At 41.7% G+C, this 14,802-nt stretch overlaps 1 protein-coding gene across 1 annotated transcript in view; it reads right to left on the bottom strand.

The window, feature by feature from the left end:
* LAMB4 (laminin subunit beta 4) overlaps positions 1-14,802 on the bottom strand; it is a 116,713-nt gene that overhangs the window by 84,461 nt on the left and 17,450 nt on the right. The window contains exon 5 of the mRNA XM_078059872.1: positions 2,066-2,223. Coding sequence (XP_077915998.1) covers positions 2,066-2,223 — 158 coding nt within the window. The remainder of the gene's footprint in view (positions 1-2,065; positions 2,224-14,802) is intronic.

Raw genomic sequence — 14,802 nt, 5'->3', positions numbered from 1 at the left:
TCCTTACCTACAACAGTGTCTGGCACATAGTAGATGCTCAATAAAATTTGTTGACTGATTGCGTGGTGATTTTTTTTTTTTTTTTTAAGATTTTATTTATTTGACAGAGCGAGAGAACACAGGTAGGCAGAGCGGCAGGCAGAGAGAGAGGGAGAAGCAGGCTCCCCAATGAGCAGGGAGCCCGATGCGGGGCTCGATCCCAGGACCCTGGGATCATGACCTGAGCTGAAGGCAGACGCTTAACCGACTGAGCCACCCAGGTGCCCCTGCGTGGTGATTTTAATGACTATTTCAGCTAATGTCTGTCAAAGTAAACCAGCCTTTCAAGAGGTCCATATAATCTCTTTAGAATCACTGGCCACCATAAGCCTTATACTTGCAAAACACACCAAAATGCCTTTTGGAAATTAAGGAGCGATGGAAGCGAGATCTATTCTGCATATGGGGAGGCTTGCCCCAGACCTGTCCTGAAAGGAGAGCGGAAGCTTTATGATTCCATCAAAAGATGTCAAGACTTCAAAAGATTTCCAGTAAGACTATGGAAATTATTAGGGAAAATGTTTAACTTTGGGGCTTATTCTGTAAATATTTTAGGAGCATACCTTTGATGGACCTGGCTACACAGGATGCTTAGTTGCAGTAACCGGATGGGGAAGTCCCAACTTGGGTAACGCTATGGGTCAATGTTGATTTGAAGCTTCTGAGAAGAATGTTTGGCTTGGTAGCAATTTGTTAGACAATGGATGGGGAAAAAAACCATCCTCTGTGCTGCAAAAATGTTTAAGTAGACCAGTCCTTGTAGCCCCACCCAGAATACTTGGTCAGCCTGAAGACATTTTGAGATTTTTTTCCAGCTCTAAGATTTTAAGATTTCTGGCATTCTCGAGACAAAAGAAACCTTGAAGTCTGATTTACTTCTACTTTTGGTGGTGTGACTTTGAAAGATAGGAGTATCAAGTCCTAATTATTGTCAGGGTATGGCATGAGTTGGCCAAGGCAACAGTAAGCAAAATGTCAGTGTTTGGAGAACAAGATGTGTGATGTCAGGGTTGGAGAGTTTCTAATATTAGAGCTGAGAACCATTTCTTTGTCCAGAGGGCCTGGAATTAGTGAAGTCACTGGAAGGGCCATCCATCCCACCTGAACAAAACTTCTACAGTGTCATTTCCTTGCACATGTAGTGAATTTGCTTTCTGACACAAGTCCTCCCCAAACTTAGAACAGTGCTAAGCACTCAGGTATTGTCTCCACTTACTTATAATCATCCTCTTTTACTAGAAACCAATTAGAATACAAAGCATTTCCCAGAGACCTCCAGGAGCTGCTTTCAATGAACAATACATGGAAAAGCCTGGGCCGCGATCATTAGGCTTATGTCCAACTTCCTTCCTGCACATCCTCTTAAATAAGGGGTTGACGTGATTGCCCCAGGCTCCTCGGCAGGTAGGATACTCAGATGACCTTGGATGCTTGTTCTGCTCCCAGAGCATGGAGAAGGAAAAAACAGTAAAGCAGCTGGTCCTTTTATAGAACTGGTCTTTAAGGGGGAAAAAAAAAGGCACGAAAATATGTTCATATTGGGATCTTTTGGCCTATTAGACAAGACAATTTCCAAGTGGCATCGTGAGGCTGGCATGCCATCAATTCAACATTCTACCCCCCACCCCCCCACCCAAGGCAGGACAATGAGAACTCACATTCAGCGTAATGGCCTTGAGACCCTGAGGGATCTTCAATCTTCACTGATGGGTCAATTAAATTTACTCTCTAGGAGTCACTAATGCAGTTAAATAGAACAGTACATTGCATGTAATTCCCTTCGAAGGCTGAACCAAGGAGGCTTTTCTAATTCTAAAGGTAAAAAGAAAGAGATGAAGCAGATCTTCCCTATTTTCTGATCAGTCAAGGGCTTCTGGACTTGGAATCATATCACCTGTGCCTCTGACGTTCAGGAAAGGGTGACGTGTCCTCCTTTCATGTTGCCTGGCTGGCCCCCGATACACTTAGAAAAATCTATGTCATCGACTCAATAATGTCCCAACAAATAAACAAAGAACAAACGCACCTCGAGGTAGCTGAGAATGCAGTATTTCTGGGCTCCGTCCAGCCCACAGGTAGAAGAAGCCGTGAGCTGTGCGCTGCGACCCACCAGAAGATCACCGGTGGTGGGGTGACAGGAGCCCCTTTTGCAGTCATCGTGGGCTTTCGTGTAACCGAGCAACCCTTGAACACAACAGACATGGCTGCACAGAAGGCAGTCAAAGGGTAGCAGAAGGCTTAAAGAAGCAAGCGGTTAAGTTGGAAAGTTAATAGTCCCATTTATTTTCAAAACCAGTTCTCTGGTTTTCTGGTCATTAAGACTCTGGTTGTGGATACTGTTGGTGCCCTTGGCCTAATGGAAATCTCTTAGCCTGCCAGAGAGAACGCAGAACCACCTGCGTTCACGTCCCCACCTGGGCCAGCCTGTAGCCATGACTGATGGATACACAGTTCAAAAGGCTGGCACCATTGCCTCAGGCTGGGAGCAACTCTGTGCTGTGGTTTGTGCTCAGAACCTTTCACAGGAGGAGGTTGAAGCCCCACTCCAGCTGGGACCACATCCTGCCTCCCCTCTCCTCACTCTCTTACTCCGCAGAGCCCTCCCTCACTAAATCACGGACACACAAATCCCTGTCTCAGGCTCTGTGTCTAGGAAACCTGACTTGAGACAGCCTGTATGTACTAGAAATTCTCTATGTGTCATTTTAGGGCAAATAAAGTGCATAGACACAAGGAAGGAAAATCTTAATCCAGCCTCTTATACTTATTGTTCCAACCTGTACAAAACCAATTGGAGAATTTAAGAAATCCTTGGGAAACGACTTTCTCTTAAAACATGTAAATTCAATTGACCCCGTTTATAACCTGGACTGTTGGGTTCGGATTCACCATGGAACAAATCATGCCCCTTTGGGATATTGTGAGAGATGGAGTTCCAGACCCACACAAATAGGCCCAACTGATTTTTGAGGCACCAAGGCAGTTCAATGGAGGAAGAGTAGCCTTTTCAACAAATAGGGCTGGAGGAACTGGACATCCATAGGCAAGGAAATGAACTGTAACCAAAACCTTACACCTTATACAAATATTAACACAAAACGGATCCTGGACTTCAGTGCACATATAAAAATGTAAAGCTATAATACTCCTATAACGCATGGGAGAAAGACTTTGAGACTTAAGACTAGGTGAAGACATTTTAGGATTGACTACAAGAACATGATCTGTCCAAGGAAAAATCGGTAAATTGGACCTCATCAAAATTAAAACTTTGCAAATTACACTGAGTGAAAAAAGCCAATTAAAAGGTTATGCGCTGCATGGCTCCATTTCTTGAATGACAGAATTATAGAGATGGAGAACAGATTTGTGGTTGTCAGGGATTAGGGAGGTAGGGAGGAGGGTGTGGATAGAAAAGGGTTGTACTAGGGCTCCTTGAGGGTAATGGAGCTGTTCGGTATCTTAACTTCGGTGATGGACACATTAATAAAATTGCATAGAATTAAATACACACACATGAGCGCAGGTCAAACTGATACAAGCTGAACAAGGTCAAGGACTATAACCTTGTCAATTGCCCGGTTGTGATACCCCACTATCTTCACACGAGAAGTTACCATTGGGGGAAACTAGGTGAAAGGTGTATGGGATCTCTCTGTATTATTTCTTACAACTGCATGAGAACCTGCAATAATCTCAAAATAAAAAGTGAAAAAACCCCACAGAATCCTCTGCCCCTTCAAAATCACCCCATCAGCCTCTGGACGGTGAATCAAGTAAACCCTACACTCTAAGATAATATGCACATACATGGCCTTCTCTAGCTGCTCTTATATACTTTTCCCTTGAGACATGAAGATTTATGCCAAGCCCTGATTCCAGCAGACGGGAGTGAGAGGGATGGGCATAAAATGGAAAATTATTCCCATACTATGGAATAAGATTGGTTTCTCTCCAGCTTTCTCAATTGTAAAACAATAAGAATTTTTTTATGGTCTTGTTTTGCATTTAATGGATTTCTTTCCTTCAACTTGTCCTCCAAAAATAGAAGCTATTGAAAAGTAATGTTTTTTCTCTTATGTCCACATTCCCCACATGAACTATTCTATTCATCTGGTCATTTTGTGATTATTATCAGGCATTAATACATAGATCATAGTTCTACAGCTAAGAATATGATACATAAGGTCTCCTTCTACGCAGGTTACCAAATACTCGTTTGGACGAGGAATTTTCTGTCTTCACTCTCATCGCAAAGATTACTATTATTCCAAAACAGAGGCACAACAGAGCTTTCTCCTTCTTGAAGATAGATAAGTGAAAAAAGTTAGCACCATTGCATACTTTCATTTCACTATATAATAAATGATCCTACATTGGTTAACATGGATTTTTCCTTTTATTCACCCAACAATCCAAACCCAGATCTCCTTTTATTTCCTCGACTTGACCTCTAGGATAAATAACCAATCAGAAGTTTGGATTCCCAAAGACAGAGGCTTTTAAAGACAAGGTCAGGTATAAAAATCTCTGCTAATGCTGCTATGTGTGGATTAGCTAAGACTTCCCTTCCAGGGATTTAGTCTTCTAGACAAGTTCCATCCTGAATTCTTTTATTGGAATTGCTGCCTTAGAGATTTAACATGTTTTTATAACCTGACTTGGCCTAACTTGTTTTGATCAGATGTGTACTTTTCAGAAATAAAAGTATCCCAGGACTTAGGGAAATCGAACTATTATTATTCATGTAATAGTCTAAATGAGAATATGAATTTCCAGCCTCAAATACTTGGCAAAAAGTGGCTAGCAACATAAGCAGTTAAAGCTTCATGCCCGAACACAGATAGCCTTAGCAATACCCTTCTTGGGTTAGAGTTTTCAACTGCCAGATTATCACATTAGCAACAGGCTGGAATTGATTCAGAGAATAAAGATGCTTATGTCTTTAGAGAATCAATGCATTCCTCAAAAACAACATGCATCTTGAAGATAGGATCTGATTAAACACGAAGTTAAGAGATCTGGTCATTTAAAGAAAATGCACGGCAAATGTTCTGTAAAGTGAAGGATCATTTTGTAGAAATAACCGTTACTATATAATCTCTCATTTTGTATATTGTTTTCATTTTCTTAAACACGTGGAATGTTTTCATATACTTTAGAGTTCATGTTGGAGTTTAGAGGCTGTAAACATACACACACACATTACTTATTATGGGTAAGAAAACTTATAAAGAATGCATGTTAGGTAAGGTTTGTACTTTGTGTGTAGTTCCTAAAACCTGGCCAATACACATATTAGGATTATTTTTCCTAATCTTCCTTAGTCAGAAGGTAAGTCTAAGGGCTTAAATAGGCTCCAGTTTTTATATAAATACCTGTGGTTGAACTACAAACCAGAAAATGCCCAAGCTGATATGTAGGATTAACCTGGTTGGTAGTTTGACCATAGGCAACCCTAGAGACTTGGGTTAGATCAGGGTAAGCTTACGGATGGAAACCCAGGATCTACTGGAGTGAGGTCTTTTTCTTTTTCTTTAAATTTTTTAAAAAGTAATCTCTATACCCAACTTGGGGCTCAAACTTACAACCCCGAGATCAAGAGCTGCACGCTCCACCCACGGAGCCAGCCAGGCACCCTGAGGTCCTTTTCTGCCCAAGCTAATTTGATTTTGAAGATCTTTCATCCTGAGAGAAAGGTCTCCTGATTGAAGAGGGGTCCCTGAGCAACCTTGCTGTGGTTTAGAATTTTGGCAAGGTGTGAGGAAGTTATCCTACACAGAGGTTCAGGGATCCTCAGTGGTTGCTTCTGATTTTGAACACGAGTTTAGTCCCAAAGAGAGCATCCGAGGCAGATGTAGAAGGAAACAGCTCTTCTCTGGCCATCTGAGGCCAGATCTAAGTTTCATTGTCCTGGGGGAGGCAAGGTAATGAGTCTCTGCTCCCAGTGACTTGCGGCTCACATTTCCAAGGCAGAGAATTTTCAACAGAGAACAAATGAGCATTTCCTACTTTGAGCTGTTCTTTCCTCTACCACCAGCAAATCTAACTGGGAGACTGCCTCAGGGTTTGGGGCTAACAACATTAAAAAATGAGATTCTGAAAGTTTGCTGCCATGAAGAAATTCAGCATGAATCTTTGAAGAGAAGATTCTAAGCAATTTAGTCAGTACTTAATAACTAAAAGCAGGACTGTTATAGAAAAGTCAGGATCAAAGAGAGTAATTGTTGGAAACATCCTCTCTATGACTAATGTAAATTATTCTTAGTTTATTAAAGATGGCAGAGGCATGGAGGATTTGGCCCTTTAGTGGAAAGGAGCTGCGGCTTTCAGAAGAGGAAATTTTGCCTGTAAGTTCTTCACAAGACCTCATTACTGGGACAAGGGCTACATTCAAACAGGCCTCTATTTCAAAATTAAAATGCATTCTACTTGTAAATTAAGAATCTGAAAGTATTTCTACTTTCCTTGGTATCTTAATTTACTTATCTGCTGATAGTAATATTCCATTAAAGATGATTGAAATAGCTATGTGTGGATAGAAAACATATTGGAGTGGAATTTTCTAGTTGCTGGACACAATTATACAACAGAAGAACCATGACAATATATAGAACAGAAAAAAAGAGGTGGATATGTTTAAAAAACATTTTTACTAAATATTTTAGAACAATTCAGTAAAAGTAGAAAATGGATTTTGACAACTAATACTCACCAAGGTGCAAAAAAAACCCCAGTAGAAATTGCATTCTTTTGTCAGGAACTGATTAAATTCAGTTTTGCTAGGTTAAAAAAAAAAAAAGGAGGTTAAAGTCAGTCACTGATAGAATCAATAATTGCCATCAACTTTCAATGATTCTTTAGGGACACAAAATATGTACAGCGCCCAATTTCTTAAAAAGTAAGAGTGCATAAAATTTTTACCAATATTTGTTCTCTATTTTCTTGAAATCAAAGAATGCAATAGTTTGTAGGAACTATATGAAACAATTTCATTTGCATATTTTTATTTTAACCTATTTTTGTCCTCTTATTGTTTAGAAAAAAATTTTTAATTATGCAATCAGTATGTACTCATTATTGAAAAAACAGAAAAATCAGACAGGCAAAGAGAGGGAATTATTATCCGTAGTACTACCACCCAGAGACAAGTGGTTAATATCTTGCTGTATGTTTTTCCATAGTGCTTCCCTTCCATGTAAGTATTTTCCAAAAATGATAGCATATTGTATGCTTGTTTCAATCAATGCATCCCAGACATCTCTCCGTACCAGCAAATATAATTTTACATCAGTAATTTTTCAACCTAGTGAGGGACATCAGGATCACCTGGGGGCTTCCACAAACCAAACTTGTGTCCCCGTTTGCAGATTCAGCTATATCCCCCTAGATGGAGGGCGCCCCCAAGTCCCTGTGTGGGGAAGCCTGATAGGGATGGGTGTGTACATGCCCCGCAGGGGTTGGGAGGAGAGAAGGTAAAATGCTCTCCTGCACCAGTATTTTTAAATTACTGGATAGTATTCCTCTGAATGCAGGAACCAGAATTTATTTAACGAATCCTCTCTTGGTGGATGTGTGCTTTGTTTCTAGTATTTTCCTGTTCTAGACATTTTTGCTAAATCTTTATTTATATCCCGAATTTTTCCCCAGGATACATTAAGTGGAGTGGAACTAATGGATCAAAGAGCACGTGTGTGTTTGGGCATCTGTGTGCACACAAACATACATGTGTGTACGTAAAGAGTACATACACACATGCATACGTACCGCGTGCATGTAGCTGTGTGCGTGTATAAAGCTGATGTAACTGCCAAGTTGCCATGTGGACATTTCATCCCAGTGCACACGCTCACCAACAGCCAACGAGAATCGCTGCTCACTCGTGCCCTTCCCAACACGGAGTATTATGAATTTTTAAAGCTTTGTCAATTTAAAGAGCAAAAAATTATACATTGTCCTTTTGGTTATAATGTTTCTATTTGGGTAGTAGTGAACGTAAAAATGCTTTTCCATGTATTTACAGGTGAGAATTATTTTTGCCCTTCGATCCTTTGAGGCTTTTCCTAGTGAATTCTTTGTTTTCCTCCCTGCCCACGCTCTGAGTCCCCCTAACCTGATGTGCCTGGCGTTCCGCTCTCGGAACTCTCTTCTCATGCTCTTGGCTTTGCCTTGAATGCCACCCTCCTAAACTCAAATGCCAGCCTCCTTACGAAGTCTTTTGTTTAAATGCCTGATTTTAGGCGAATTTCCTTCTGTGACCCAAGTTCTTCCCCCAGCCAGCCTGGGCTTCATTTTGGACGTCCCGATGTCATAAGAAGACGAGTCACTGAGAAGCAGTGCCCCCGCAGCATCTCCAACTGATAATGAGTCCTCTCTCTTAAAGTCTGCGATTTTGGACTGCTCCCTGTATACAAAACCTTGTCAAGACCTACAGGAGAATCCAGAACGGAGCCTTCAGAAGGTCCATTCTGTGTGGGTTGCTGAATGCCATCGAAATTATGAAATTACACAGCATCTCTGCTTCTCTCCAGTGGGGAATCCATTCACAGGGCAGATTCCAAACTGAAACACTGTTTCCAACTACAGACCGAGGGCTAAAATCTCCCTCCTCTGGGAAGGTGGGAGGGACGCAGATGGCACAATTCTAATGACCCAGCTTTAGAGAGAAAGGAGAAGACTGCCATGTTGACCACAGGAGCAAAAGCTCGTGTGAAAGGAATGCCTTTGGAGACAAACCATAAGAAACTCTTAACCATAGGAAACAAACTGGGGGTTGCTGGAGGGGAGGGGGTGGGGGATGGGGTAACTGGGTGATGGACGCTGGGGAGGGTATGTGCTATGGTGAGCGCTGTGAATTGTGTAAGACTGATGAATCACAAACCTGGACCCCTGAAACAAATAATACATTATATGTTAATTAATTGAATTTAAATTAAAAAAAAAGAAAGGGATGCCTTTGGCAGAGCACGGGGTGGGGGGAGGGGTGGGGTGGGGGACAAAACTTCCTAGTATCACAGTTCATCACACATCTGTGAAGCAAATAAACTCCTGGGAATTTTGTCAGTCTACGAAGTATCTTCAAGCAACAGTAAAGATCATGATACAAGGAAGTGAACCTCCCAGCATGCATCAGCCGGGTTCCAGCCTGACTTGCTCCGAAGAAGAGAGCACTAGAAGGCGAACCCAAGCTAGACTAGAAGAGATACCATTCTCTTATTCATAATTGCTCAACGTGTATCACCAGCTCCTCAGTGCAGAATTACCGGGCTTATCGATAATTCCCCTGCTGGCTGAGCACCTCCAAAGCCCTGGCCGCAGCTCAGAAACCCCTGGCAAGATTATTTTTTCATGACTTCTTTTTAAAAATACTTATTTATTTTCTGATACAATACACATAACATAAAATCTACCATCTTAACCATCTGAAAGTGGTTAAGTACAGTCACATTATTGGGCAGCCAATCCCCAGAACTCTCTTCATCTAGCAAAACCGAAACTCTGTACCCATGAAACAGCTTGTCAATCTCCGGTCCCCCCAGCCCCTGGCAACCACCGATCCAGTTTCTGCCTCTATGAATCTCACTACTCCAGGTACCTCATACAAGTAGAATCATACGGTATCTGTCTTTTTGTGACTGGCTTGTTTCACTTAGTATGATGTTTTCGAGATTCATTCGTGTTATAGCACGTGTCAGAATTTCCTTCTTTTTTAAGGCTGAATAATATTCCATTGTATGTATGGGGTAGATTTTTAAGTGACTGATGCTCAGGCCCAACTCAGACCAATTCAGTCAGAATGGCTGGAGTGGGACCCAGGTGTCAATATGTCCATGATGCCCCCCAGAGGATTCTCATATGTAGCCGGGGTGGAGAACCACCGATGGCTCGTGAATACCTAAAACTCATCAACTTGCCCACATACCTGCCCTCCTCCTGGATTCCATTCTAAGAGAAGGGAATAACCAATGGCTCCAAATGTTGCTGCACATTTGAATCTCCTGGCCTGCTTTACGTGTCCTGCTGCCCAGGGGACATTTTATCCCAATCAAATCGGAATATCTGGGGGTGGGGTGCCAGCAACAGTGTTTTTTTTTTTTTTTAATTCTAGGTAATTCCAACGTGCAGCCAAGTCTGGGAGCCACTGGGGTTACCACAGACCGACTTGCTTAGGCCACAATGTTGAGGGTCATCCTTGTTCCCTCCCTGTCATGCTTCCGAATCTAAATTTGATCTCCTCTCCTTAAACAGTCATTCTCAATGTGTGGTCCATGGATTTAACAAGGTGACCAGTTCATCCCAGTGTGCAGGGCACTTTACTCGTGTTAGCACCAGAAGTTCCCAGGTCCTTGGAACGCCCTTTGGTCTGGGCAAATTCAAAAGTTGGTCACCCTACTGGATCAGCGGCATCAGCATCACCTGGGAACTGGTTAGAAATGCGAATGATCAGGCCCCGGCACTAGACCCATTGATTCAAAAGTCTAGGGATGGGGCCCAGCACTGTGCCCTTTTACAAAGCCCTCCAGATGAGGCTGATGTATGCCCAAGTTTGAGAACCACTGCTCATCAGTAACTCCCGGGTCCAAACGCTAAAGACCAGAGCTGCTGCTGCTGGGACAGCAGTGACACCTCACAAGAACCTAATCTGTGCCAAGTGCATTCCCAGCTGTTTGCCTGGGCTGGGTGGCCCCCCACGTAAGGCACTGCAGGTCCAGGCTGTGGTACTGGGGGGACAGAGCAGGCAGGTGGGGGCACCCTTCAACCCGTCATGCCGCTGGGCTCTGTAGATCGTGCAAACAAGGCTAAAGCAGCCCCAGCAGGGATGGCCCCTTTTTACTGCTGAATAATATTCCATTATATGGATGGATATACCACTTTGTTTAGCCATTCATCAGTTCATGGGCATTTTTCTCTACTTTTTGGCTATTATGAATAATGCTGCTATGAACATTTATCTACAAGTTTTTGTATGAATGTATGTATTTTCATTTCTCTGGGGTAAATGCATCACCGTAGAAAAACACTGTTTTCTTAAACTAATGTTAAGACCTTGTCTAAACCTTTCTCATAGATTGTAAGCACTTGAAGGCCAACATTCATCTTCTTTTCCCCAGAGGTACGTAGAAAAATACCAAAAACATCTGCCAACTTGAAGTCATTGCAGTTTCTTTTTTTGTTTTTTAATTTATTTTATTTTGTTATGTTATGTTAGTCACCATACAGTACATTATTAGTTTTTGATGCCATGTTCCATGATTCATTGCTTTCGTATAACACCCAGTGCTCCATGCAATACATGCCCTCCTTAATACCCATCACCAGGCTAACCCATCCCCCCACACCCCTCCCCTCTAAAACCCTCAATTTGTTTCTCAGAGTCCATAGTCTCTCATGGTTCATCTCTCCCTCCGATGTCCCCCCCTTCATTTTTCCCTTCCTTCTCCTAATGTCCTCCATGCTATTCCTCATGTTCCACAAATAAGTGAAACCATATGATAATTGACTTTCTCTGCTTGACTTATTTCACTTAGCACAATCTCCTCCAGTCCCATCCATGTTGATGTAAAAGTTGGGTATTCATCCTTTCTGATGGCTGAGTAATATTCCATTGTATATACGGACCACATCTTCTTTACCCATTCATTTCTTGAAGGGCATCTCGACTCTTTCCACAGTTTGGCTATTGCGAACATTGGGGTGCATATGGCCCTTCTTTTCACTACATCTGTGTCTTTGGGGCAAATACCCAGTAGTGCGATTGCTGGGTCATAGGGTAGCTCTATTTTTAATTTTTTGAGGAACCTCCACACTGTTTTCCAAAGTGGCTGTACCAACTTACATTCCCACCAACAGTGTAAGAGGGTTCCCCTTTCTCCACAGCTGCTCCAACATTTCTTGCTTCTTGCCTTGTCAATTTTTGCCATTCTAACTGGTGTAAGGTGGTATCTCAGTGTGGTTTTGATTTGGATTTCCCTGATGGCTAATGATGATGAACATTTTTTCATGTGTCTGTTAGCCATTTGTATGTCTTCTTTGGAGAAGTGTCTGTTCATGTCTTCTGCCCATTTTTTGACTTGATTATTTGTTTTTTTGGGTGTTGAGTTTGAGGAGTTCTTTATAGATCTTGGAAATCAGCACTTTGTCTGTAGTGTCATTTGAAAATATCTTCTCCCATTCTGTGGGTTGCCTCTTTGTTTGTTGACTGTTTCCTTTGCTGTGCAGAATTGATGAAGTCCCAAAAGTTCATTTTTGCTTTTGTTTCACTTGCGTTTGGAGATGTATCTTGAAAGAAGTTGCTGTGGCCGATGTCGAAGAGGTTACTGGCTATGTTCTCCTCTAGGATTTTGATGGATTCCTGTCTCACATCGAGGTCTTTCATCCATTTTGAGTTTCTCTTTGTGTGTGGTGTTAGAGAGTGGTTGAGTTTCATTCTTCTGTATATAGCTGTCCAATTTTCCCAGCACCATTTATTGAAGAGACTGTCTCTTTTCCACTGCATATTTTTTCCTGTTTTGTCAAAGATTATTTGACCATAGAGTTGAAGGTCCATATCTTGGCTCTCTATTTTGTTCCATTGGTCTATATGTCTGTTTTTGTGCCAGTACCATGCTGTCTTGGTGATCATGGCTTTGTAATATAGCTTGAAATCAGGCAATGTGATGCCCCTACCTTTGTTTTTCTTTTTCAACATTTCCTTGGCGATTCAGGGTCTTTTCTGATTCCATACACATTTTAGGATTGTTTGTTCCAGCGCTTTGAAAAATGTCATTGGAATTTTGATCGGGATGGCGTTGAAGGTATAGATTGCTCTGGGCAGCGTAGATGACCACTCTGCTCAAGAATGTTTGGGTCAACCAGGAAATCAAAGAAGAACTTAAACAATTCATGGAAAACCAATGAGAACAAAAACACATCGGTCCAAAACCTATGGGATACTGCAAAGGTGGTCCTAAGGGGGAAATACATAGCCATTCAAGCCTCACTCAAAAAAATAGAAAAATCCCAAATTCACCAACTAACTTTACACCTTAAAGAACTGGAGAAAAAGCAACAAATGACACCTAAGCCACTCATTAGAAGAGATATAATTAAGATTAGAGCAGAGATCAATGAATTAGAAATCAGAAACACAGTAGATCAGATCAACGAAACTAGAAGCTGGTTCTTTGAAAGAATTAATAAGATCAATAAACCGCTGGCCAGACTTACCCAAAAGGAAAGAGAAAGGACCCAAATTAATAAAATTATGAATGAAAGGGGAGAGATCATGACTAACACCAAGGAAATAGAAACAATTATTAGAAATTGTTATCAACAACTATATGCCAATAAATTGAACAACCTGGAAGAAATGGTTGCCTTCCTGGAAACCTATAAACTCCCAAGACTGAAACAGGAAGAAATTGACAACCTGAATAGGCCAATAACCAGGAACGAGATTGAAGCAGTGATCAAAACCCTCCCAAAAAACAAGAGTCCAGGGCCTGATGGATTCCCTGGGGAATTCTACCAAACATTCAAAGAAGAAATCATACCTATTCTCCTGAAGCTGTTTCAAAAAGTAGAAACAGAAGGAAAGCTTCTAGACTCATTCTATGAGGCCAGCATTACCTTAATTCCCAAACCAGGCAAAGACCCCATCAAGAAGGAGAATTTCAGACTGATACCCCTGGTGAATATGGATTCCAAAATTCTCAAAAAATCCTAGCTAATAGGATCCAACAATACATTAAAAGGATCATCCACCACGACCAAGTGGGATTTATCCCCGGGATGCAAGGGTGGTTCAACATTCGCAAATCAATCAATGTGATAGAACACATTAATAAGACGAGGGAGAAGAACCATATGGTTCTCTCAATTGATGCAGAAAAAGCATTTGACAAAATACAGCATCCTTTCCTGATTAAAACTCTTCAGAGTGTAAGGATAGAGGGAACATTCCTCAAGTTCATAAAATCCATCTATGAAAAACCCACAGCACATATCATCCTCAATGGGGAAAAGCTGAGAGCGTTTCCTTTAAGATCAGGAACATGACAAGGATGCCCACTCTCACCACTGTTGTTCAACATAGTACTAGAAGTCCTAGCAACAGCAATCAGACAACAGCAAAAAAATAAAAGGTATTCAAATTGGCAAAGAAGAAGTCGAACTCTCTCTTCGCAGATGACATGATACTTTATGTGGAAAATCCAGAAGACCACCCCCAAATTACTAGAACTCATACAGCAATTCAGTAATGTGGCAGGATACAAAATCAATGCACAGAAATCAGTTGCTTTCTTATACGCTAACAGTGTAATTGTAGAAAGAAAAATTAGAGCATTGATTCCATTTACAATAGCACGCAAAACCATAAGATACCTTGGAATAAACCTAAGCAAAGAGGTAAAGGATCTATACTCTAGGAACTACAGAACACTCATGAGAGAAAATGAAGAAGACACAAAAAGATGGAAAAACATTCCATACTCATGGATCGGCAGTTTGCATTTCTGCTAAAATACGCCAGCGTCCAACCTTGACGCCAACTGCATGCGTAGTGTTCTAGCTTGATTTTTATTACTGCCTCTTTCATGAACTTCACCTCATCTGTCCTGACTTGAAGGCCTTGACTGTGCCCTGGATGGGCCCATCCCTGCTGGGGCTGCTTTGGCTTTGTTTTCACGATCCCCATGGCAATTGCCAATCCTGGGTGTTCCCTGCTGCGGACCTTTCTCCACCTCTTCCCCCCACTGCCTTATTCTGTGGCTTCTAGTTCCT

The sequence above is a fragment of the Halichoerus grypus genome, chromosome 12 (assembly GCF_964656455.1).
Source record: "Halichoerus grypus chromosome 12, mHalGry1.hap1.1, whole genome shotgun sequence".
NCBI classification, from domain to species: Eukaryota; Metazoa; Chordata; class Mammalia; order Carnivora; family Phocidae; genus Halichoerus; species Halichoerus grypus.
Note: the sequence above shows the minus strand (reverse complement) of the source record. Positions and strands in the feature narration are given on the sequence as shown.